Source organism: Mustela erminea, chromosome 13 (assembly GCF_009829155.1).
Source record: "Mustela erminea isolate mMusErm1 chromosome 13, mMusErm1.Pri, whole genome shotgun sequence".
NCBI classification, from domain to species: domain Eukaryota; kingdom Metazoa; phylum Chordata; class Mammalia; order Carnivora; family Mustelidae; genus Mustela; species Mustela erminea.
The window spans coordinates 46,931,031-46,957,676 of NC_045626.1; the positions used below are offsets into that span (position 1 = coordinate 46,931,031).

Below are 26,646 nucleotides of genomic sequence, written 5' to 3' on the forward strand. Positions count from 1 at the left end.
TATAGAGATATCACCAAAATGCTTCTAAAATTCAAAGGGCAAAACAGACAGCATTACCAGAAGGAATCGGGCCCTGTGTGCTCTGAGCCGAATGCCCGCATCTGCCAACAGCTCATAGACGGCGAGGCGACTCCTGCCATCAGTCACGACACTCCGGCAGAGGACACTGTGAGAGGACAGAGTGTTCTTAGCTTGACTCCTCTGGTCTCCCTGACCTTGTGCCTCCCTACGGGGTAGCTGATGGCTCTTCTGTTTCTCCTGTTTATAACTAGGTCACTGACAGTGAATTTTCTGGCACAATGCATTCTAGAGAGATGCAGTCCACAATCAATACAAGAAAAAGACCCTTCTGACTGTGGCTCATCTCAGGGCTAAAGGCCTTGCTTCACTTTTTCCACCGAGCTTTATGCAATACTTGGTCTAGTCATTGGGAGAAAAAGCCCCAGGGTCAATAATGTCTGATCTGGGTGCCTGCGTGGCTCAGTTGGTTAAGCGACTGCCTTCAGCTCAGGTGATAACCCTGGAGTCCAGGGATTGAGTCCCGCATCGGGCTCCCAGCTCTGTAGGGAGTCTGCTGTTCCCTCTGACCTTCTACCCTCTCTTGCTCTCTCCTACTCTCTCTCTCTCAAATACATAAATAAAATTTTAAAAATAATAATATCTGATCTCCAAGATACAACCTTCATGGAGACTTATCAATATTCTTAGTACTGTTGGTGACTAAAGTTGTCTATCAGCCTCACAACGACTGACGATATCCCACACCCCGTCAGCGTTGGGGCTGGCCTCACTCCAGTCATGACTAACCAGAATTTGCCATTGGAAGCTCAGTCTGTTCCTCTCGTGCTTCCTTCCTCATTGCATCAGCTGCACTCCTTCTTTCTACCCCATCAGGTGAAATACGGAGTTCAGGAACATTTAAAAGTTCGCGGTTTGAAACCAAAGAAGAGACTCTAATGGTAAAACCCACTGAAGAAGTATTTTTGGAGGAATGTTTCTGACTTCATATTCGATAGCCACTTTTCTGTCTGTAAATGCAATTTGGAAACTAGTTTGGAGGCAAACTAAAAGAAATGACCATCTCTGGGAAATATTTGAAATAATTTATGCAATGTCTTTTGGGTAAGGATTAAAATGAGATAGTATTATAAAGAGCCATAGTTAGAAACTCAAAGAACAGCTGTTTTCTTTTTCCTTTTGAGCACTTGTGTGTGTGTGTGTGTGTGTGTGTGTGTGTGTGTGTGTGTCTGCATGAAATTAAAATGCATTCCTTTTGGTTCGAGCACAATCCTGGGAGTTAAATATATTAGGTGATTGACTTGGATTTAGTTTTATCCATATCCTTTTAAAATTCTTACTAAGAATAGACTAATGATAATAACTGGATTGAATTAATCCGAGTGAACTTCTCTCACAGAAGGGCGATCAGATTTAAATCACAACACTGTTTTGAAAGTGGTACTTTAATTAGCACCACTACTCTTCTGTTGGGGTATTTTTTAATATAACTCCATTAGAACTCACTCGAAAAATGCTGGGAAAGATTCAACCCTCAGCAAGAGAAGCTGCAATGTTGAAAGGGCCTGTCATTTGAAATAGGCTTTGATGGGTCAAATATTTTCCAATTGCACCACATTTTTGGACCATGGTACTTACAGCCTGTTCATGTTTACTTGTCCACATGACAGCCAAAGTAGAGACGGAGGAAATATTTTAGACTAGTGAAACCATATCATGGATTTTCCTGGAAATAGTTAAATACAATAAAAGGGAGTCCTAGTCTAATACAACCCTGTCTTGGTATTCTAATGTCCCCGGTAAAGAAGAACTTGGTGCTGTCATGTCCAGAGTCAAAGTGATCTCCAGAATACTGCACAGTTGTTTGCCCCAAATGCCATTCGGACAGACGTCATGAAACCAGGCTTATGGCTTTTGGAATTCTGGAACAGTGCCCTTTCTTTCTTTAGCTTTGAAACCACTCCTCTGCTTGGTCTAGATATTCTCAGCCTCTTCTGAGATGGGTCAGAGAGCCACCAGGGACATTAAGAGTGTTTCCTCCTGGGCCCTTAGCCATCACCACCTTGTATCCTGTGGAGAATGGATCAAGCGACATAATTTGGAAGGTGGAAGGAGTCAGAGGGCTGAACCAGAGGGTGCACAGGACCTGGAGAGGCCCTGCCCCAGCCCTGTGGCCAAAAATCTCCAGGACTCAGATGGTGAGGTGACCCACTTGCCTGGGAGTGTACATTCCAGTGGTTGCTTATGTCATCCACAGATGAAACTAACATTTTCAGATAATGACAGAATATTCTGGGGAATTTTTTTGCACCATTAAAAATCCAAATATATATGTGTGTGTGTATGTGTCAGAGAGAAGAGCCTATGACTAGATTTTTTTTTAAAGATTCTTAAAAGAAGCCCTCACAGTTTCCTTTTTAGGGTCTCTAAGAGCATGATGTTAATTCAATAACCATTTCATTAAGTCTCATAAAAGTTTCCATTCTGAGCTTCTAAAAGTAACTCTTTTCATAACTTCTTTGATTTGCAAAACAGGGAAAAATGTCCAACTACATCAGGTCATTCGGAGTTTGACAAAAAGCCATAGGCAAGTCATGGAAACAAAATGTGTAAGGCTTTGGCCAAGAACTGGGTGGGTTCACTGGAGTTCCCCACTTGCTGTCTGAAGAGATTGACTCCTGGAGCCATTTATTATAAAATTAATTTCATGTTGAAAGCACCCCTTGCACAGATTCTTTAATTAAAGCATATTATGGGGGCACCTGGGTGGCTCAGTGGGTTAAAGCCTCTGTCTTCAGCTCAGGTCATGATCTCAGGGTCGAGTCCCACATGGGGCTCTCTGCTCCATGGGGAGTCTGCTTCCTCCTCTCTCTCTGCCTGCCTCTCTGCCTACTTGTGATCTCTGTCAAATAAATCAATAAAATATTTTTTAAAAATAAAGCATATTATGGACATTTGCATGGATCTTGAAATAGTATGCAAAGAAAACAATTTTTAATAAATCTTTGTCAAAGTTCTTGGAAGAGAGTAAATCAGGGTGAATTTTTAAATCTTTGGTTAATTATTTTTCACCTGATGATCATCAAACATTAATTATTCCCAGTTTCTGCAGGGTGTGTTGTGAAGGCAGTTGTGATAGAGTCTTTCCTCTTTCCTGTGCACCCATGTGCTCTACCCAGCATTTGAGGCAAGAGCACTGAGCTCCCTGCACCGCCCAGGACTGTGGTGGCTCCATAGGAATCTGAGCCAAAGTAGCGAGTGCAACACACAGAGCGGAACACACAGCTTTTCAAGAAGATACAACGTTTTGAAGCTGTCCACAGAGAAGCAACCCAATACCACACTGGGGGTGAAACCTGAGAGCATAGTCTCCTGCTTGGCTTCAAGATCGGCCTCAAAAAGGAAACAACTTCCCAATCCAGATAAAAACCAGAGTTCCCAAGGCTGACCTCCAGATCATTCCAGGACAAAGGAATCCCCTAGGACAGGATTGGTTACCTGTACTTGCAGCTGTAGATGTTCACCTGGCCTGCCAGGACAGACCCCGGGCTCTCCATGTGCACATCAACAACGGACAACTGGTCTACTTCCGTGGAATACTGGAGCACGACCACGTAGTTGCCGACGTGCGGTACCCGAAGCCGCAGGTGCAGCTCCACCTGTCAGAGAGCCCAAGCACGTGGATGTGAAATGCACTGGACGCGTTTACAAAGCAACAGTGAAACCAGGGCTGAGCAGACACCTGGAAGTAGTGTCATAGGTCATCATGGTAAGAAACGTGGTCTTCTAGGTAGGAATGCCAGATAAAATACAGGATGTGCCACTAAATTTGAAATGCAGATACACAATACACAATACAAAGATTTGTTTGCACGTTAAATTGAATGGGGCATTTGTATCTTTATTTTCTAAATCTGGCAACCCTACTTATAGGGGCTTCTACTCTTTCACGTATATATTTGCCTTGTTTCTTAAGGCAAAAGACACTCTAAAACTTGAGGTAAAAAGGTATCTCCAGCAGATGTTAAAAGGAATGGAAGTCTGCCTTGAGGCTCTTTTGCTGTTCTTCAATTTAAAAAATGAACTTAAAACTTTGTGGTTGCAGATAATGAGAAGAGATACATGCACCCCACTTCTGGGATGACAGCTAATAACAGTTTGGTTTTCGTACTTCCAAACCATTGTCCATGTCTGTAAATGCACATGCATGTACTTTTCTTTTTTTTAAAGAAATACTGCTTATAATAGGCAATCATGGATGCTTTTGTACATCACAGCAGAGCCAAGTAGCTCTGACAGAGTCCATATGACTCTCAAAGCCAAAAATATTTACTATCTGGCCTTTCACCCAAAAACAAAAAAAAAATGCCCATGCCTTATTAGGAGCTTGGAGTCTGGAATCATACTGCCTCCAGCTGCGTGACTGTGAACAAGTTACTTAATGTCTATATGCCCCAGTATTCTCCAGTGTACAAATAAAGATAACAATAGTATCCACCTTTTAAGATTATCATGAGGATTAAATGAAGTAATATGGGAAGAACTCTCAGAAATGTATGTGGCATGTCACAAATACTAAATAAACACTGATGATTATAATTGTTATTATTGCCTTTTGCCATGACTTGCTTTTTTTACTCAATAGTATTTTCTCTGTTTATAGCAGGTACATGCAGATAAACTTTATTTTCTTAATGGCTTCCTACCATTTCATATAGTATGATCATAAAGTGATTTATTTAACTAATCCCCAATTGATGGACACTTAGGTTGCCTCTAATTTATATATTAGAGAGATATATAATATATATTATTATAAATTATATAATTTATATAATATAAATTTAATAAATCATAAATAAAATATATAAATTATATATAGTTTATAATGAGATATTACTATGATCTATTATAGTATATATAAATTATGTGATTTATATATTATAATAAATACATATTATAAATTATATAATTTATTATATGCAATATATAATTTATATGTGTATTATAAATTATATAATTTATATAGATGTGTCTATGTATATATCATCATATAGCTTTATATGTTACATGGGAAATATATATATATATATGCATATCCTTAGGCTAGTATTTCTGTAAGATTCCTAGGAGTAGAATTGCTGAGTCAAAGGATAGGTGCATATTGAATGTCTGAACCAATATTAAAACTACATTCTATACAGTTTAACTCTCTTCAGTCTGTAAGCTCAGGCCTAGCCAAGCTTTACCACACTTAATTAAAATCCTCCTGCCCCTTGCCTTCAGAAATTCACATTTACTGTTCTCTCTGCACAGCCCTGAACCACACAACTAATACTTTCCACAGTGATTTTTCTATCACTTATATAATAGAAAGACTTCCCTCAGGGGGAAAAAAAAAGTGGATTATCCACACCACTTTTCCACTCTGTTACAGAGTGAAATATGGGTCCATGTTCAGAGGTTATTACCAGCGTTTCTCCCCTGGGCATCTCCAGACAAGAGTTTGTCTGTTTTCACCCACCATAAAGCACACACAGGTCAATGATATATTCACTTTTCTCCCAGAAGTTATTATTGGCTTCCAGTTTTATCACAGCACTCTATTATAAATTTCTATTGTTCTTTCCACTCTAAGTCCTATAGATTGACTTTTTGGAAGACTTGTAGGAAGGCTTTTGAATACATCTGTTGGTAAAAGTAGGCTTTGAGAAACTCAGATAAAAGACAAATGATGGCAAATGGAAATTTTACTAGTTGCTGTTTGTTATCAGTTATTTCTATATTCCTAGTAAAAGGGAAGTTTAGTGTCAAGCCGGAAGGTTCCTTTTGGTTTTATGGCATAGAACTGCCCTTACCTAGTTATGAGTGTTTCAAGATAAAGACATAAAAGGTGGGCATATCAAATCTGATGCTTACACAAAGCTAAAAGGGATGATTAACACATCTGATGTCAAAATGAGTCTTCAAAATGATTTGGTCAAGCTCTTATTAAACACCTACTGTATGCCAGCTCCCCTGATGGGCTTATATGATGGGAAACAAGACAGACTTGGTCTCTATCCTCAGACAGACTTCAGTCAAATACTTAGATTATTAGATCAACACAGTATGAAATTACATGTATGACAAATGTTCTGACAAGGTGGGCAGGGGGCTGCCTGAGAAGGCCAGGAAGACTAGGGAAGGATGGAGACTTCCTGAAGAAACAACTTAGCTGAGTGCTGGAGGATGAGGAACAGTCCCCAAAGGGAGGGAGGAGCATTCAGGCAGAGGGAACAAGCTGCAGTAGGAGGCTACCCTGTCACATACCTGCTGTAGGGTAGCAGATATGCAGTCCAAGAAACTGAAGGCAGGCCACCGTGACCGGGAGCAGAGAACAAGAAGAGTTATGATAAAACTGGGAGGTAAAAGGGGTAGCCTTAGAGATTCTTAAAATCTTTTGTCTCTATCCTAAAATCAATGGGATGTTATTGAAATTTCCCAGTTGTGTATGGATAAGGATGGGGTGAGAGGGTCAGGGATGACTGGATATTTCTATCAACACGAGTATGAGGACAATTGTATGGAGTCAATATTGGGAGATGCAACAGCAAGAGCTGATGTGAGTGAGCTAATTTTGTTACTGCTGAGATCCTTATGAAAGATATCATATACTGGGCAAGAAGGATACATGGAGAGGAGTAGAAACACTTAAGAAAAGGTTGGGATGGACACTCAGAGATGGGTTGTCTTTGGTGAGGGGGAGAACAGAGGAAATCATGGTTGACCCTAAGGATTCTGATTTATACAATTAGATGGATGGTGGTACCATTTACTTAGGTAGAGACATTAAAATGTAATTTGAGATCCCTCTGAGACACCTAAGAGGTAACGTCAGGAAGGAAGTTGGCTATGCTCTTCTGCACCTAAAAGCACAAGTATGACTAGACATACCAGTTAGGTAGTTTTCTGTGTAGAGTCGGTATCTATCACAACAGGCATGGAGGAGGCTGCTTAGGGAGAGAATATAAAGTAAGAAGACAAAGGCCAAGATTGAGCCTGAACAAATTCTAATATCCAATGGCTAAACAGAGGTTGAGCCTGTAAATGATATTCTGAGGAAGCAGCCAGAGAGGTAGGAAGAGCTCCAGACCACTCCTAAATTATGGAAAACAAGGCGTGAGAGTATTTTAAGATGTGAGGGGTATTCAACAAGTACTGAAAGCTTTTGAGAAGTTAAATAAGTGAATAGGCGAGGAATGAAAACTATCTGTTGGACTTAGTAAAAAGAACATAATTGGAAACCCTGGGAAAGAAAGAAAATATAGGAAGGAAGGAAGGAAGGAATGAAGGAAGGAAGGAAGGAAGGAAGAAAGGAAGGAAGGAAGCCAGCCAGACTGGTGTGGGTTGAGGTGTGAATGGAAGTGAAAGAATTAGAAACAGTGTAGAATTGTCTAACTCGCTGGAGAAGTTTGGTTGTGAAGGAGGGAAGCATTATGGCTGAGGGGCTGTGGGAAGAGAAAGGAGGGTTTTAATAAAAAGGAAGATAGACTTTAGCATCTTTAAAAGGTGACAGCGACTTCCAGTTCAGATGGCATAGTGAATTCACATTTTTTGCACCCCTTCTGCTCCAAGAGACAGCAACTATGGACAAAATGTTTTGAAAGGAAAACAAAAAGATATGTTTGAGATTAAAAGTGATGGAATATAAGTAAAAGAAAAACTAAAAATGCACTAGGGCTGAAGCCCAGAGCCTGTTGTCCTCCAGGTCTGGAAGTATGTTGTTTTGGTCAGCAGTTCAGCTCATGCAGAGTAAAGAAAACAAAAGATGCCTCATGAGACAGTGGTTAGATTCAGGCTCATTTTCTGAAGACAAAGGTAAGGGTTCCCTCAAATCATGAAAAGCTGAAAAAGTTGCTGACAATCTGCCACTTAGATCTCAGCATTATAAGAAGCTGTTGAATTCAGGGCTCAAATATCAAAGATGGAGCCTCATGACCAAGAACTGATTTAAGCCACCACTGACTCAGTGTCTGAATCTGTGCTCACACTAGTATCACAGCAATAGAAGTGGCACATTGTAATGCTTGCCTCTGAGCTAAGGGTCCAGCGGACTGGTAAGACATTGCAAAACTATGAAGCTGAGACAGATATAAAGGGAGATGATAAAAACCTTCCATTCAAAACAAGCCAATAAGCCTGCAAACAAGATAAGCTTCCAAAACACAAAAAGAAATCTAATATCAGAAATAGGCAATGATATCATCAATCAGAAGATGAGTTTACTTCAGATGAAATGAATTTTATAGGACAGTCTGATAAAGACTTTAAAATGAATATACTGGCCCTTAATCTGAAATCTTAAACTTGAAAAAGGAAATTATTTTGGATTTTGTTTGGTGGCAAAAACTAATCTCACCTAACCAATCAACACCTGGTGGCAAAATATGACTTGAACTAAGTTCACGTATATGGTCTTCATGTATTTCTCTTGGAGTGCCTATTCATGCTTTTCACTGAAGAAATATTAACATGTTTGGTTATAGGGTGTTGGCCAGGACCCTCCTGGAGATTGTGTGTGTGTGTGTGTGTGTGTGTGTGTGTGTGTGTGTTTATGTAGAGAATCTTAAAAATTCTTAATTCTGAAACATACCTGCCTCCAAGGGCGTTAAGATACTAAAAAATATAAATGAAAGAGTAATCTCTTTAAAAAGTAAACAAAGTTGGGGCACCTGGGTGGCTCAGTGGGTTAAAGCCTCTGCCTTCAGCTCAGGTCATGATCCCAGGGTCCTGGGATGGAGCCACGAATCCAGCTCTCTGCTCAGCAGGGAGCCTGTTTCCCCTCCCCTCTCTCTGCCTGCCTCTCTGCCTGCTTGTGATCTCTGTCTGTCTAATAAATAAATAAAATATCCTAAAAAGTAAACAAAGTTATGAAGCTAAATTGACAGAAATAAAGCAAGTAAAAATAAATATGAGTAAGAGCCAGTTAGAAATCTTTGAGATTTACAGTATAAATTAAACTGAATCAATAGGCTAGATAAAATCTAGACTGGAGAGAGTGAAACATTCATGTATTCTGAGGAAGTCTTGAGTAATTAACCCACCAAGTAGCTAAAGAGACAAGAGATATAAAAATATGAAAGAGCAGTTTGGACATAGATTGTGAGGCTCCAAGACTCATCCAGACTAATTTCCAGAAAAGAAAAATGTAAGGAATGGCACCAAAATTATACTTGAAGTGATAACATATGAGAATTTCCCAGGATGAAAGACATGAATCTTCATTCTGAAAGTGTACCTGAGGACTAAACAGATAAATAAAAACAAATCTACACCTAAACATACCATAACGAAACTTTAGAATGTCACAAATAAAAGTTCATCCCAGAATTTCTGGTTAAACATGGTGGATTAAGCATGTATATTTACTGATCTTCCCTCTCAGAACTCCACAAAAATTAGAGTCAGGATTTTAAAAATCATAAACACACAAAGAGAAAGAGAATAAGAAAGAGAAATAAAAACACAACAGACCAGAGAAATCAACAAAATTTTGGAAGCTGGAAAGCAGATGAATGTCAACCAATTAGACGAGAGAAAGCTGAAATCTAAGTGTCTGTGTGTGTGTGTAGAGCTGGGGTGAGAGTTGGAAGAAAAGATTGAAGAAATCTCCCAAAGCATAAAACAAGATCAAGAGATTGTAAATGCTGATTAAAGATAAAGAAATAAAGTATCAAAGAAATAACTCAAGAAAGTTTCCCAGAATAATGGATAAAAGTTTCCAGGCTAAAAGGCTGAGAACCTGGCACATTGGCTGAAACACTATCTATGTTAAGGCACATCCTTGTGAAATATCAGAACATAAGAAACAACAACAAAAAAATGATCTCAAAGGCTTTAAGAAAGGAAAACCAGATTGCAATCAAAGCCCTGGGAACCACAATGTAACTTCTCAAGAACAGGACTTGAAGCTAGAAGTCAATGAGGAAACATTATCAAATTCTGGGGAGAAATGATTTCTAACCTAAAATCCTACATCTAACCAAAGTAAAAAAAAATCAGGATTGAGAGTAGACTAAAGATAGTTTCAGATATGCAAGTTCTCAGCAACAAGAAAAATAGCTTCTGTGTGGCCTTTCACAGGAAGCCTCTGGAGGATATAATCTATCAAAATGAGGAAACAAAAAAAAGAAAAGAAGTTGAAAGAAGTTCCAACAGTCAGAAAAAAGAAGATTCGATAAAATGAAGATAAAGAAGAGAATATCTAGAATGGTGGGTGATGGTGGTGATGGTGGTGATGAAAAATTTCATGGAAGAGCTATGTCTCAGGCTCAGAGACTATATTCCAGGGTCAAAAAGAGATATGAAAGATTCCAGGGAAGATACCTCCAAGAAGAAATGGAGAAGAGAAAAAAAGAAGAAAGGAAAGGAGAAGAGAGGGAGGGTTGGTATGTGGTGTATTTGAATTAAGATGAAACTTACAGTCTATCTGAAAGTCAGGGAAAAGGGTAAAAATAAAATTTCTAGACAAAAACAATAAGTAGGAGATTGGTTTACAATGGATAAATAAGCATTCTAAAGGCTACGTTGTACAAAAGAAGAGATCAGAATTACTGAGTAACTTTAGACCTTGTTGGAAAATATATACTTAAGAACATATTTTAACATATTAAGGGTAACCACTAAAATATTAGAAAACAATCTATACCTATCAAACAAGCAGAAAGATAGAGAAAACTCTTAATCAAACAGAAGAAGAGGGTACTCAGCTGGCTCAGTCAGTAGAGCATGTTACTCTTGATCTTGGGGTCATGAGTTCAAGTCCCATATTGACCCCAGATCTTACTTAAAAACAAACAAACAAAAACAAAAAATCAGAAGGAGGAAAATTATTTTTAAAAACATAAATTAAAAGCTAATAAACAGGTATGGCTGCTCTAGACAACAGTATAGAAGCTCCTCAAAAAGTTAAAAACAGAGCTACTCAGCTAGTACTGGCAACTGCACTACTAAGCATTTATCCAAAGTATATAAACATAGTGATCTGAAGAGGGCAAATGTACCCCAATGTTTAAAACAGCAATGTCCACAATAGCCTAAATATGGAAAGAGCCCAGATGTTCATCGACAGATAAATGGATAAAGAAGATGTGGTATGAGTGTGTGTGTGTGTGTGTACACAATGTTGAAGGAACTAGAGGGTATTATGTTAAGTAAAATAAGTCAGTCAGAGAAAGACAAATATTATATGACTTCACTAATATGTGGAATTTAGAAACAAAATAAATGAACATAGGAGGAGGAAAGGAAAAATAAAATGAAAACAGAGAGGGAAGCAAACTATAAGGACTCTTAACTATAGGAAACAAACTGAGGGTCATGGGGGGATGAGGGAGGGATAATTGGGTGATGGGCATTAAGAAGATCATTTAATGGAATGAACACTGGGTGTTGCATGTAACCAATAAATCACTAAATTCTATCTCTGAAACTAAAAATACAATATATGTTAACTAAATTGGATGTTAAAGAGCCAATAAATAAAATGATAAAAGTCCAAATATGTCTGAAATCACAATAAATATAAATGGATTAAAATCACATTGTGAAACAGAGATGATCAAATTGAAATTAATTTTATATATATATATATATATATATATATATGAATTTGTTTACAAGAGACAGAGTCTTGGTGTACAACAGTGTGATCTGACTTTAAAAGATGAGCTGTCCAGATTACCTTGCTCAGAAAGAATAAAGAAGAGAGACTCAGGTGGCAGTAAGTGTCAGAGCTAGGAGTTAACAAAGAAATGGGACCAGAGCAGACTTCATGGCATGTGCATGAGACAAAGAGCTATAAGTAAACAAAAGAAGTCATTTCATATGGGGCGCTTGGGTGGCTCAGTGGGTTAAAGCCTCTGCCTTCGGCTCAGGTCATGATCCCAGGGTCCTGGGATTGAGCCCCGCATCGGGGGTCTCTGCTCAGCAGGGAGCCTGCTTCCTTCTCTCTCTCTCTCTCTCTGCCTGCCTCTCTGCCTACTTGTGATCTGTCAAATAAATAAATAAAATCTTTAAAAAACAAAACTTTATTAAAAAAAGAAAAAGAAGTCATTTCACAGAAGGAAAGGTAAATAGGCAAACACATGAAGAGAAGGGAAGGCTTCTGTGAGAGCCAGGTAGTTCTGTCCCTCGAAGATTTCTGAGAGACCTGAATGTACTCAGTTCCTTCCCCTGGAATCCCGCCAGACCTCCCTGTATCCTAGAAGAGGAAAAACTATTCATATGAACTAGACTTCTTAGTGGGTTGCTCTTTTGACCCACAGTGCTGACAAGAACATGTTATAGCAGTATGGCTAATGGTTACTGAGTGATCACTTGATCACAACAAGAGCCCCTCATGGATTATTTATTTAATAGTAACCATGAGGTAGCTACTATTCTTATCACCATTTTGTATACTAGTAAATTCAGGCCTAGAGAGATTTTACAGCTAGTTACTGATGACCTAAGACATGAAAGCAGGCAGTTTCACTCCAGAACCATCTCGACCATGACATATGGTTTCCAGAGGAAGGATTACTCTGCATTGCTCCAGGTGGCTAATGACAACCAAAAATTAGCCTACCTCTAGAAGAAATGACTCCTCCATCGACTCCAAGTATTCAACAGAGGCTAAGTGAATGTTTAATAAAGATAATTTAGAAAGGATTCCTTCACAGGAAGGGAAATCAAATGATTTCTATGACCTCTTCTAAAGCCATTAGTCTTTGAATTTTAGCACAATGATCCACTACAGCACTGTGCAATAGAACTTTCTGTGATAGCAAAAATATCCTATACTCTGTGTTTTCCATTAAGGTGGCCACTGGACATCTGTGATTACTGAACACTTAAAATATGGCCAGTGCAATTGAGGAAATGGATGATTAGTTCTACTTAGCTTTCATTAATTTGAATTTATGGAAAGCACATGGGCTAGTCATTGCTGTACTAGACAGCCCAAATCTGTAAGCATTTAGATACAATGGTAAAACAGACTGTTAAATAAAAATGGACAGCCCAGGGCTTACTTTTATGCATCGTGCAAATATGGCCTTGCCCAACACCTCAGTGCCGTGGCTCTGGGCTGAATCAGAGGCAAAGACACTTCATGATGAGTCATTAGCATCATATCCTGGAGGCTGGCCCACTTCAACAGCACCTCCCTGCTGTCTGGGGAACACACACACTGTATGCATGTGTGCATATTTAGGTATGTATGTATTATATATGTACATATTGTGTGTGTATGTATGTATGTGTGTGTGTATGTGTGTGTGTGTACAGCATGAGTTGGGAGGGATACAGCAGATTGTTAGAATGCAGTGGGAATGAGATCATTAGCTTTACTTTATGCATATCTATATTGCCTTACTTGTAACAACAAGTACACACACATATAAACTTTTTGCAAAACAAAAACTCAAGTAAAATGAAATGAAGACTAAAGAAATATCCTTAAAATCCTATAACAGCTACCCTAGAAATGTTAGCAATATAGTTTACAAAAAGGTATACATCGAAATATTCAGTGAGAATTAATACCATATATGTTATCAGTCTACACATTCAAGCATGAACATTGGCCTCAAAAGGTACAAAACAGAGAATGTTGTAAAAAGTCAGGAATAGAAATATAGTAAAGGAAGTTGTGTTTTGTTTTGTTTTGTTTTTTTAAGTGTCTTTATTTTGAGGTGTTGTACTGTTTTCTTAGTGTTGATGTACAGGACTTCTAACCCAAATCTTAAATCAGTAGAGTCTTAAATTGTTTTGAGGTTTACAAACTCCAGGAAGAAAAGCAATGCCCAAACCTGTAGTGACCTGTCCTCTAAGCCACAAGGGAGGGGCCTTGGGATGCAGGGGTTCCAGACTTCTGAGCTCAAAGAAATCAGCCCTTACAAACTGCTTAGCCTGAGGGGCTGAACAGTCAGCGAGCAGTGCATCCTTTTAGGGTAAGATGTGTAGTTTCTGAAGGCTGTTTAGAAAGATCTTGCCCCGAATCAGGTAGAGCAAGACACACCCTTATAAGTCTGGGGAATTAAAAAGGAGAGGATTCTGTGATTGCCCACATTCCCTGCCCTGTCTAGAAAGTGCTCAAAGACAAACCGTACTGTGTTCCGCAGTGCATACTGCCCAGCCACAGCCTGGATCAGAGAACTCAGTATACCTATAATTAACACCTCTGAGAAATCTTTCCAGGTTCCCCTGAATTTGAGAAGCAGCTGCGGCCAAGGGTTTTCAGCAGACACAGACGGGGAGGTAGTAATAGCTTTGACAGTAAATAAAAGGCTGCCCCACCTCTCTCCCGCTGAGGTCCGCCATGACTGGGTGTGCGGGGGTGGGCTGCCTCACTGCCAAGGCTCTTGGCTCCCCATCAAGCAGGAAGTGTCTGGCCTCACAAGCCAGGGCACAGGGGAATCGGGTCACTGGCAAATGCTGGTAGAGCAAGCAACTTCAACAACAACGACAACAACAACAACAAAATAACAGTTACAACTGAGAACAAAACACAACATCAAAGTACATCCCCAAAGAACTCTCCCCCTTCCGTTCACTCATCGTTCCTTCAACAAACTCCTATCACGTGCCTACTGTGGGAATCGGGTGGTAAACTGTCATCTGTGTGAAGAATAAAAACAGAAAGATCCATAAACCCAGATTCTATTTTAAGCCCTCCCCCTCATCAGATGCTCGATCTTGAAGGTATTACTTGGTCAGGCATCCGTATTTCCACAGGCTAGAGGGTGGGCGTCCCTCTAAATGCCAACTACAGGGTTCAAAGCGTTCTGTGACTCTTGTATATAAGACAGTCAACGGCCTCAGAGAAAGACCACCATTAAACAATTATCCCATGCAACTTGCTGCGGTTGTGAAGCTGAGACCTCCCTCAAATCCTTGCATCAAAGGTCCCTAATTCAGAGGGCCCCAATGACACCCCACCCTACTAACTTTTCTTGGAGTGGTCCTGAGTCGGCGCACGGCTGGGTGACTGGCAGTTGCAGGGAGGAGGCCTCATAGTAGTCTCTGGGAAGCAGGACCAGGTAGTCCTAGGAAATGAAGACCAAGAGGACAATTACTCAGATGATGGTGGCCCTTCCTGAGTAATAAAACTATCAGGCATGGTTTGATTAGGTTGACGAGGTTAATAATAACCAGGTGAAGCTCGCTAAGTTAAACTGTCCCCAGCAGCTGCTTTGTTCCCCTCCCTGACTCCCCAAAACACACAAAGCAACTTGTCACAGGTGCTCCAAGCGGGGGAGATGAGCGTCTCAGGGTGAACGTGTTTGTATTCACAACTCAGGGGGAAGATTTTACCCCCTCTTCTGGGCTGGGTATCAGTTCAAAAATAAACAAAGATAATAAACCCTCAACTGATAATCTGGTCCTTTGAAATACCGGTTGCTTTCATCACCACACATCGGAACACCGAATTGTGGATCGGGTATTTCAGCTTTTTATCCCCCCACCAAAGCAACGTTCGCCTGGCATGGTATTAAAAAAAAACAACAACGATGTTTTGTGATCCTGGTGAATCACAGGCTGAAACTGGCTGACTGCCTGTCCTAGGAGATGAGAGGAAGATTGTGTTCCACGGAATGTGCCAAATGAATCCCACAGCGTAAATTCAGCTAAACAGCTCTTCAGGAAAGAGCAGACCTCCAGGTTTCTCAGACGCCAATGGTCTGACAGCTTCAGAAGAATGCTGGCACCACTGGCTGTGAGCAGAGGGAAGGAGGGGGCATGTCTGTGAAGAGACTCATAACGTTGACCATAAAGCTATTTCTCTCATCAGGAACCTTAATTGGTCTCTAATGGAGAAGAGGAGATATGCATGGAGAAGAAAAGTGGGAGATGGTGGCCCAGGGGGCTCCGTGGTCTACCACGGGGGTCTCACTATCCCAGTGGGCTTTAATTTAACAGTGGCTATTATTCTCTTACTGAGGTTCCTCAGGATGGGACCATAGCTCCTCATTGTTTTATTGTCCCATAGATCTTAGAACAGTAAGGGTTGATAGTAGGTGTTCAGTGAGATAGCTCTAGAGAAAACGGGATCACAACATGGAAGCATATATATGAGAAGCTACACCACGGCACTAACTACATGTCATCAAGCATCTTCCATGCCTGTGGAGTAACATAATGACCTTCTTTCCATGAAACCAACTTTGTACCCATTATTGGTACCAATGGGATTTTCCTCGTCTTCGTTTCTGAAGTCTTTGAAGAACTCTAGAACTTTTGTAAAGCAACAAAGCTTTCTACCAAGAAGATGCAAGAAAAAAAGGGGCTGAACGAATGGCATAAACTGTCACATTATTCTCGTAAGATCCCGATTTGGAAAGGACCTAGATAAACACATCCCTATTACAAGTAAGAGGTAACTAGGGCAGTCTTGGAGTTAAAGAACTTGCCTAAGATCTGCTAATGTAGTAAATCAAAAGGATAGTGCCAGAAGGAAAAGCTTGCTCTTTTCCACTCTGACCGGCTGAAACCAAGCTTTGGCCAAAGACTTTATTTTCAGAAGACTTTTTATAAGACATCAATATCTCAGATAGCAATTTCATCCCTTTATTTCCCACGGCTTCTCTGGCTATTCTATTAGAGTGCAAGGACAGAGCTTTGCCCTTGATGCTGGATTCTTTGTCCAAGGCCATCTGTGTGGTGAGACCATTGCCTGTGTTTGAGGTAGAAGAAGGCGGGGAATATCAGAGAAGCACAGGTCCTCCGTTCTCTTTCTGCCACCACCAACTTCACTGATATTAGGATCTGCTCTTCTTGTAGCTTCTTCTGATTCATTCCACACGATTCCCAGAGGGGCTGATTTTCTAAGACGTCCTTCTGATTCACAACAAAAAATCCCAAAGAAGCTTTTGAAGGGTGGGGATGTATACACATTCAGATTTTGCATTTAGGGTAACTTTGAGTCATTATGAGTTATAGTTGGTTTGGTTGTTTTTGTCTGAGAGAAGCTGGCTGAAGAATATAAAAGATATTTTAGGGGCGCCTGGGTGGCTCGGTCGGTTAAGCCTTCAGCTCAGGTCATGATCTCAGGGTCCTGGGATGGAGCCCCGCATTGGGCTCTCTGCTCAGCGGGAAGCCTGCTTCTCCTCCCACCCCATCGGGATCTTTCTCTCTCTCTCAAATAAATGCTTTTAAAAAAAGATATTTTAAGTTGACTTCTATGTCATTTGAGGGCAAATGTCACCATAGTTTCCTATGTCTAAAAGGGGAGCTGCCTGTGATTTTGATATCTTATGGTCACTGCGGGTCAGTGTGGGTGGGACCATGCTGGAGGACGGGGAAAGAATCCCACAGAACTCTCCACGGAGGAGGGTCTCTTACCAGGAGGACTCCCTCTGATTTGATACAAGCAATCCATGTCCCTGGTGTAATTGAAAATTGTTCTGCCACACCATTTCCTGGGACGGTGACAAAGGCTGGCTCCTTTCTTGGCAGGAAGATGACTTCTTTGCTTTGAGCAGCACCTATCAGAAATAAAAAGAACCACCTGAGGCGCTTTTCTAGCAGTGACTGCTGGGATTTTGGATACTCAGCTTTAAACATTCCATTTACATCTGAAAAAGTTTAAGACAGACTAGAAAGATATTGATGTGGACAGTGATTAGGTGTCCTGGGATTGTAAGTACCATTTAAATTTGTTAAGTGATTAAGTATATTAATACATGTAAACAGCTTAGAGAAGTTCATAGCACAGAGTAACTGTTTCAGTCATTACATTTGATATTAAATTATTTTGTTCTTTTATTTTCTATGGAAGAACATGTGTTTGTTCTAAAATAAGAAAAAGTTGTGGTTTTCTGTCTGTTTTTGGAATACAAAGGTTTTCTTCTGCATGGAACACACAGAGGACCTCCTATAGAGGTTCAGAAACAAACCAAACTGCTTAATCTGAGCTGAGCCCACCCAAGCCTTTTTCTTCAGAAGAAACATTTGCTCCAAACCCTTGCATTTTCTCTGCCAACATCTCCTAGATCCAGGTTCGGGACAGGAGGCAGTGCCCACAGCCAACGTGCCCTTTGCTCCTCAACGATGGGACGAGAAAGGTGAGGGATTACAGGTCAGAAAACAGGATAATTCAGCACAGAGTGGACAGTCATATTTGGGAGGAGGCAGAGACCCTTTTATTTCAACCTTAAATTGGATTTCTACAGGCGCCATTTTGTATCTATGTGGGATTCCTAGCGCTTCCTGGAATCAGCTGCCAGGAAAGGTAGATGCTCTAACTCTTGCAGAACAGACTTCCAGGCCTCATGCTCTGACAAGATCCGTCCTCTGACTGGCTAATCTTCTGCCCTCAGGACTCCCTCACCCTTCAGTGACGCTTGCATGTTCCTCTCTAGAGCTCTCTTGGGCTTCATGCTTTACACAGCATTCACCTTAAAATTCCTCCCCTCACCCATTTCTCCTTGGCCTATTTGGGGTGCCTGAAACAATGGGAAAATTTAGGGCAGTAGGCCAAGATCCCTCCAATACCACCCCAGAGGTGACACGCACTCTACCATGAATGGGTAATGAATTAGCTTTACCCTGTGGTGATAACATAACCCCTGGGGTTCAGCCAAAACACACAGGTTGTTACGCCAAGTTTTTAAAAAGACAGTTAATAATAAACTTAACAGCAAAATTTGAATAAGCAGGATGTTTAGAGATTGAAAAAGTAGCAAAGGACAGGGCACTAGGGCACCACCCTCATCAGACTCTGCATCGGACTTCAACTCTTCTCAGAAGGTAACTCTGTGAAAATTGGAGAGAATGTTTCACTAATCAGTCACTTCCTAATCCAAAAGAGGCTTAAAAATTCACCTACCTGCTTCAGCCCGGTATGGATAAATTGTCACACGACCAGATACGGCTTCCGTTCCAGGGTTAACGTATTTCAGAATAACACGAAACAAAGAGTGACTTGACTTCCCCACATTAAGCATGATCCTCACTTCATTCTGAAAAACACCAAAGTGCCAAGAGACAAGTGGCTAAAAGTGTCTAACTAGTGGACCAGTGTCCACTAGAGAAACCTGGATGGAGTGTAGTCAATGCTAGCCAAACAGTGACTACACTCCATTCAGGTCTCACTAGTGGACCTGTAATGTATACACATGCCCACTCTCTCTCTTCCTCTCTCTCTCTCACTCACTCACTCACTCTCCTACTCAGCAAGCATCAAATAACTAACTCTGTAGAAGATGAAAATAGGCAGACCCAGCGATAAATTAAAAACAAAGTTATAGTGAAAACCTGTTTCCTCAGCAACTGGGATCCCCTTTGGACCCTTCTGGAATCAGGCAGACAGAGTGAATATTAGCTGGACTAGTGTAAGGAAAGCCATAGTGACAGGGGCAACCATCAGTTGGGAGAAACAAAGAGGCAGCAGAGAAGGAAAAGACAGTGTTATTGGACACCACCACCCCAGTACAGGGACCGCTCCGGGGTCCGATTCACATACCTAAAATTCTAAATGGTCACAGAAACGTATGTTGGCTAAGCAAAGGTTAAAATACTCCAAACACATTAGTGATAAAATCTAGATGTAACTAAAATATGCCCAAGTCATATGGAATTGTTCTCAGCCTCTATCCAAAGAGAATGTAGGCTTTTAAAAAAAAAATTATTTTATTTTTTTTCATTGTGATGAGTGTACTCTTTCAACTCTATTTCACCCACCCCCCTCACTGACCTCCCCTCTGGTAACCACCAGTTTGTTCTTTATAGTTAGGAGGCTGTTTCTCGGTTTCTCTCTGCCTGTCGGTCTCTCTGTCTCTCTCTTGTTTCCTTTGCTCATTTGCTTTGTTTCTTAAATTCCACATATAAGTGACATCATATGGTATTTGTCATTCTCTGTCTTATTTTGCTTAGTATTATACTCTCTAGATCCACCCACATTGTTACAAATGACAAGATTTCATTCCTTTTTTATGGCTGAATAATATTCCATTCCAATGATAAAAGGGACAATCCTACAGAAGGATGTAACAATTGTAAATATTTATGCACCCAATATGGGAGTATGCAAATAAATGAAACAGTTATTAACAAGAACAGAGGAAATAATCAATAGTAATACAGTAATTGGGGACTTTAACATGCCATTTACACTGATGAACAGATCATCCAAACAGAAAATCAACAAGGAAACTGGTTTTGAATGACACCCTAGCCCGGATGGATTTAATAGACATATTCAGAACATTCCACCCTAAAAAGGCAGAATACACATTCTTTTCAAGTGCACATAGAACAGTCTCCAGAACAGATCACATATCAGGCCACAACACAAGCTTCAACAAATTCAAAAAGATCAAAGCCATACCATGCACCTTTTGACCACAGCACTATGAAACTAGAGAGCAACCACAAGAAAAAATCTGGAAAGAACACAAATACAAGGAGGTTAACTAACATGCTACTAAACAATGAGTGGGTCACTCAAGAAATCAAAGAAGAACTAAAATATTTCATGGAGACAAAAGAAAATAAAAACACAAAGTTCCAAAATCTTTGGGATCCAGCAAAAGCTGTTCTAAGAAGAAAGCTTATAGCAACACAGGCCTACCTCAAGAGGCAAGAAAAATCTCCAGCAAACAACCTAATGTTACACCTAAAGAAGCTAGAAAAAGAAAAACAAACAAAATCCAAACCCAGCAAAAGGAAGGAAATACTAAAGATCAGAGCAGAAATAAATGATACAGAAACTAAACAAATAAACAAAAAACAACAACAACAAAAAAATCAAACAGACCAAGGAAACCAGGAGCTGATTTTTTTAAAAGATCAACAAAATTGGTTAACTCAAGCCAGACTCACCAAAAATAAGAGAGGGAAAGAGCCCAATAAACAAAATCACTAACAAAAGAGAAGTAACAACAAACACAACAGAAATACAAACAGTTGTAACAGGATGTTGTGAAAAACTATATGCCAACAAATTGGGCAGCTTAGAGGAAATGGATAAATTCCTAGAAACATATAACCTACCAAAATGAAAGCAAGAATAGAAGTTTTGAACAAATTGCTAGCAATAAAACTGAATCGATAATCAAAAAAACCCCCAAAAGCTAAAGTCTATAGGACCAGATGGCTTCACAGGCGAATTCTACCAAACATTTCAAGAACAGTTAATACCTATGCTTCTCAAACTATTCCAAAATATAGAAGAGGAAGGAAAACTTCCAAATGCATCCTATGAGGACAGTATCACCTAAATCCTGATCCTAAAACCAGATAAAACACTACAAAAAGAGAACTACAGGCCAGTATCTCTGATGAACAGAGATGCAAAAATCCTCATTAAAATATTAGCAAACAGAATCCAACAGTACATTTAAAAAAATCATTCAGCATCATCAAGTGGGATTTATTCCTGGGCTGCAAGGGGGGTCCAATATTCGCAAATCAATCAATGTGATATGTCACATCAATATGATCCTTTCAATAGATGCAGTAAAAGTATTTGACAAGGTACAACATCCACCCATGATAAAAACCATCTGCAGAATAGGTCTAGAGGGAACCCATCTCAACATAATAAAGGGTTTATTTGAAAAACAGTCAACATCATATTCAATGGTGAAAAACTGAGAGCCTTTCTCCTAAGGTCAGAATAAGACAAGGATGTCCACTCTCACCCTTTCACCACTTTTATTCAGCACTGGAAGTCCTAGCCACGCCAATCAGATAACACAGAGAAATAAAAGGCATCCAAATCAGCAAGGGAGAAGTGAAACTCTCACTATTTACAAATGACATGATAACATATATAGAAAACCCTAAAGACTGCACTCAACGGGGGCTTTTTAACTTGGCAGAATCCATCTCTAAGGGTTAGTTCCATATGGAAAAATAAAAATGCAAAAATGTATAAGGAGCAAAGTTAGGGGTGATTTGGCAGAGAAACTCCATCATTTGAAATTCATTTCCTTTGCAGGGCGCCCGGGTGGCTCAGTCAGTTGAGTGTCTGCCTCTGGCTCAGGTCATGATCCCAGAGCCCTGGGAACCAGCCCCATGTCACGTTCCCTGCTCAGCAGAGAGCCTGCTTCTCCCTCTCCCTCTGCCCCTCCAACCACTCGTGTTCTCTCTCTCTCTCTCAGGTAAATAAATAAAATCTAAAAAAAAAAAAAAATTCATTTCCTTTGTGTTAACTAGTCATTCTTTCAAACTGTAATCACTGGGAGAAGGTATCCACCTTGACTGGAATCTCAGTCACTCACATCCTATTCTGATTTAATGGACTCCACTGCTTTTTTCTGAATCATGAAGATTGGAATACTAACGAAACTGAATTTTATATTAGGGAAAAGGAGAAAGAAGTGAGATCTTATGATCTTACGTACTGTTGGGGTGCCTGGGTGGCTCAGTCAGTTAAGCATCCGACTCTTGGTTTCTGCTTGGGTCTTGATCTCAGGGCTGTGACACTGAGCCCTGAGCTGGGGCTCCATGCACAGCACAGAGCCTGCTTGAAATTCTCTCTCTCTCTCTCCTTCTCCCTCCCCCTGTCCCTTCCCACTTAAGTGCACTCTCTCTGTCTCTCTCTAAAATAAATAAATTTTTAAAAAAATGGATCCTAGGCACTGTTTGAGAAAGGATCCTGATGGGGGACCCTGATCAGGCAAGAAGCAACTTTAGAACCAATGATGGCTCCAAGAGAACTGTGACCCTGTCCCTGTTCCTCTAAGGAGTGACTTATGTAAACATAACAAGTATAGGATCTGCTAAGGACAAATATTAGGTCACCATGGTCACCAATTTACACCTTATATTCTGAATTTCTCCACTGAGAAACACAATTGCAAGAGACCAACCTCAAAGAGAAATCCTGAGAACAAAACTTTTCAGAAATTCTTGGTTGTAAATATTGCATAAGCTCTAAATGAGAAAATTTGTAATTGTAATGAGAAAATTTGTAAATTCCCTAACTATTCCAACAGGAAACCAAGAGTGATGGATACCGTAGAGAAGAATGAAGGAAAGGAGAAATACAGGAAAGGAAAATTAAATAGCATTAAATTCCTCATTGATCTCAGTTTCTATTCATAGAGTAATTCAGAGTTTTAAAAAGCAAAGCAAAGCAAAACAAAACAACCAGCATCTGAGGGTTTTGAAGGGGCGGGGGTGGGGGCGGGTGGGAGGTTGGGGGAACCAGGTGGTGGGTATTAGTGAGGGCGTGGATTGCATGGAGCACTGGGTGTGGTGCAAAAACAATGAATACTGTTATGCTGAAAAGAAATAAAAAATTTTAAAAAACAAAACAACAACAACAAAAAACAACAACCAGCGCTGGTCAAATATCAACCACACACACACTATTGGAATTATTTAATCCAATTCATTTTTATTCTCTATAAATGTTTTTAAAGAACCTTGTCTCTTATGCTAAAATATAGACGAATCCCACTTGGAACACCACTGCTTATAAAAAAAATCTCTAGAGATAAACACTAATTTTCTTTAACCCCTTCTTTGTTTGATTTGGTGACCAAATTAACAGTAAACTGTGACTGATACATATACTTATCAGTTAAAATCCAATCTTACCCCAAGCCCTATCCATAGTCTGGAGAAAGAGAATCCTGGAGTCAGTTTTGGGGACAGTTCACCTTTTGGGAGGACTCACTGAGACTGTTTTGGCTAAGTATATGCCTCACCCTGCCACAAAGCAATTTCTGCTGGCTACATACCTGCACCGAGGTCATCTGAGCATATCCTCTCCAACTAAACTCAGGGAACTCCAGGGGATCAAATCCAAACCTAAGTTCTCTTCCATTAGGTGTGGTACCATCTTCAATCTCATACTTCATATGATGTAAATCCGGGAAATAGTAGTTGTTCTCAGGGCTTTTGCAAATAAAACATGGATACAGCAAGTTAAGTTCACCAATAAACCAAATATTCTTTAATCTCAATAGCTACTGCTAAAAACTCCTACTAGATTGACAGAATACAATAAATGAAAAGAAATAAAAGAGAAATCCCCCTGCTTTTTCTTTAAATTATTGCTTTCATTCATGCAAGCACTCATAAAACACACCCAACACCTATCAGTCTAAGCAATAAAATGAGAAACTCACTTAGCACAACCCATAATGGTGGCAACCTTTAATATGTTCTAAATGGTTGCCAACAACTTACCAAAATCAAATTAGGTTATTTACTATAAATCCATCCATCCATCCATTCATTCATTTATGGACTCATATTCACTCATTACACATATATTAATATATGTATATGTGTCAGGCACTGTTGCTTAGTACCATATATGCAATAGTGAATATGACATAAAATATTTTATATGCTAAGTTTATAAGTTAGATACATTTATGTATATATATTTAATATATTCAAATATATTATACATATTTATTTTTATTTATTTATATTTTTATATTTAATATATTCAAATATAATATATGATATATTTAAATATATTAAATATATAAGATATATATTTAATAATATAGTTTATTAAAATATGAATTTAATGTTTAAAATATATTAAATAGCATTTAATATATTTTAAATATTATATTCTATATTTGTATATAATATAAATAATACTTAATATATTAAATATATAAAAATGTAACTTGTAGACTTGTAAAAATATATTTATATATAAATATATATAATATATTTAATATATTAAATATATATATTAAACTATATATATACAGTTTAATCATTATGATGACCTTTTTATGTCTTGAATTTTCTTAAACCATAGGTCTAGATATGGATTCTTTTCAAGAGTCCAATAATGGCAATCCCAGAGAATGATCAGGAACACTACACTGTTTAAGTGACATGTTACAATCAAATAATTTGAAGTTCTTCAAAATGACATATTTTGACAATCCAGTAACAAACTAACAGCAGTTCGTGGATTTAAAGCCATAAAGATCATTTAGTCAAAAGAAATAAAAGGTCATGGCCCTACATTACAAGCAGAATTACAAATGCTTACAATTTCTCTGGAAGTGATATACAAAGGTCCTTAAAAATGTTCTTACCCATTGACCCAGTAATTCTACTTCCAGGAATGCATTCGAAAGAACAATTTTATATATAGTGTCAAAAAATTAACATAAAAGAACATTTATAATAATGAAAACTTAGGGGGCGCCTGGGTGGCTCAGTGGATTAAGCCGCTGCCTTCGGCTCAGGTCATGATCTCAGTGTCCTGGGATCGAGCCCCACATCGGGCTCTTTGCTCAGCGGGAGCCTGCTTCTCTCTCTCTCTCTGCCTGACTCTCCGCCTACTTGTGATTTCTCTCTCTGTCAAATAAATAAATAAAAATCTTTAAAAAAAAAAAAAATAGTGAAAACTTAGAAACAATGTAAATGTACAATTATGAAATAATTTAAAAATTATGAAATACTATGTAACCATTAATATTTCTGAAGACTAATAATAATGGAAAATGTCTGCAGTAGCATGTGAAGTGAAGAAAGGGATACAAATTTTATGAAGCAAATATACTAATTTGTATTCATAAAAAAAGCCTAGAAAAAAATATACAAAACATTATTAAAAGGAGTTATTTCTGGGTGGTGGAGTAGGTAGGTCTTTTTTTCCTTTTATTTTTAGGTACTTACTAAAACTTTACAATGAACATATATTTATTACTACAAAAATTATTTGGAAAAAAAGTGAAAGTGAATACCTTCTAAACTTGTAAGAAAAATGAACAATGTTCAGATAATATCAAAAACAAATATTTGGCAGGAATTTAGTACAAAAAGACAAAAGGTTTACCAACCCGGAGAAAAGCCAGTATGGCATCTTTGATGCTGGTTTGCTATCCTTATAACCTAGTTACAACTAACCACTAAATCAAAGGACATGTCCTAAATTTCATATGTACGTATTGGCTGTAATGTTAAAAAAATCAGTATTTCTGCCTCGGGGTGGGTAATTTAATTCTTATTCTGTTGCATTATTTTTACCTGAAAAATAGCCAATTGCCTACATTGGTGGAAGGAAACTTAGCTGGTTAAGTGGGGGAAAGCTCACTTTATCAACAGGGAGGTGGAAAAAAGATAAAACATGGGTGGAAAATGTTTCTGAACCTATTTACAAAATTCCTCTGCTCCGTCATGTGCCTCGTCAGTCTGCAGGGAAACATACCCACAGATGTGTCCTCCTCCTTCACAGACCCTTTATTATGTGACCCAGCAGTGACTGCCATTTAGAAATGACTGAAGAAGCTCAGCTGGATTGCTCTGACTTTTAGAATTCAAATGCTGAAAACATCAAGGGAAAGGAGAGAAATGCTGTACTAACGAAATACAGAAAATTTACTTTAACTACAGATTTCTTCATTATTCTATTGATAATGCAGAAGTAGTGAAGACACTTGCAACTTAGAAGTTGCATTTCACAGTTTCCAGTGTATGATTAAATGCCAGAATATTAAAAATTAGTTTTTTCTTTCAAGAGAAAATTATGAGGGCTCAGGGTTTCCAAAAAAGCCTATATTGATCTAGCAGACATATTCAGGACATTCTAGCCTAAAACAGCAGAATACACAATCTTTTCAAGTGCACATAAAACAGTCTCTAGAACAGATCACGTATCAGGCCACAACA

General features: G+C 39.1%; 1 protein-coding gene across 5 annotated transcripts in view; it reads right to left on the bottom strand.

The window, feature by feature from the left end:
* Window positions 1–26,646, bottom strand: part of LAMA3 (laminin subunit alpha 3) — a 264,586-nt gene that overhangs the window by 110,423 nt on the left and 127,517 nt on the right. For 3 of the 5 annotated variants that reach the window (XM_032311337.1, XM_032311339.1, XM_032311341.1), the window contains 8 exons: window positions 23,736–23,892; window positions 18,872–19,004; window positions 17,386–17,528; window positions 14,992–15,089; window positions 14,341–14,494; window positions 6,331–6,384; window positions 3,517–3,677; window positions 58–166 (listed from right to left, as the gene is read on the bottom strand). In XM_032311337.1, coding sequence (XP_032167228.1) covers window positions 58–166; window positions 3,517–3,677; window positions 6,331–6,384; window positions 14,341–14,494; window positions 14,992–15,089; window positions 17,386–17,528; window positions 18,872–19,004; window positions 23,736–23,892 — 1,009 coding nt within the window. Of the gene's footprint in view, window positions 1–57; window positions 167–3,516; window positions 3,678–6,330; window positions 6,385–14,340; window positions 14,495–14,991; window positions 15,090–17,385; window positions 17,529–18,871; window positions 19,005–23,735; window positions 23,893–26,646 lie in introns of those variants that run through there. The other 2 variants (XM_032311338.1, XM_032311342.1) reach the window with 2 other exon arrangements.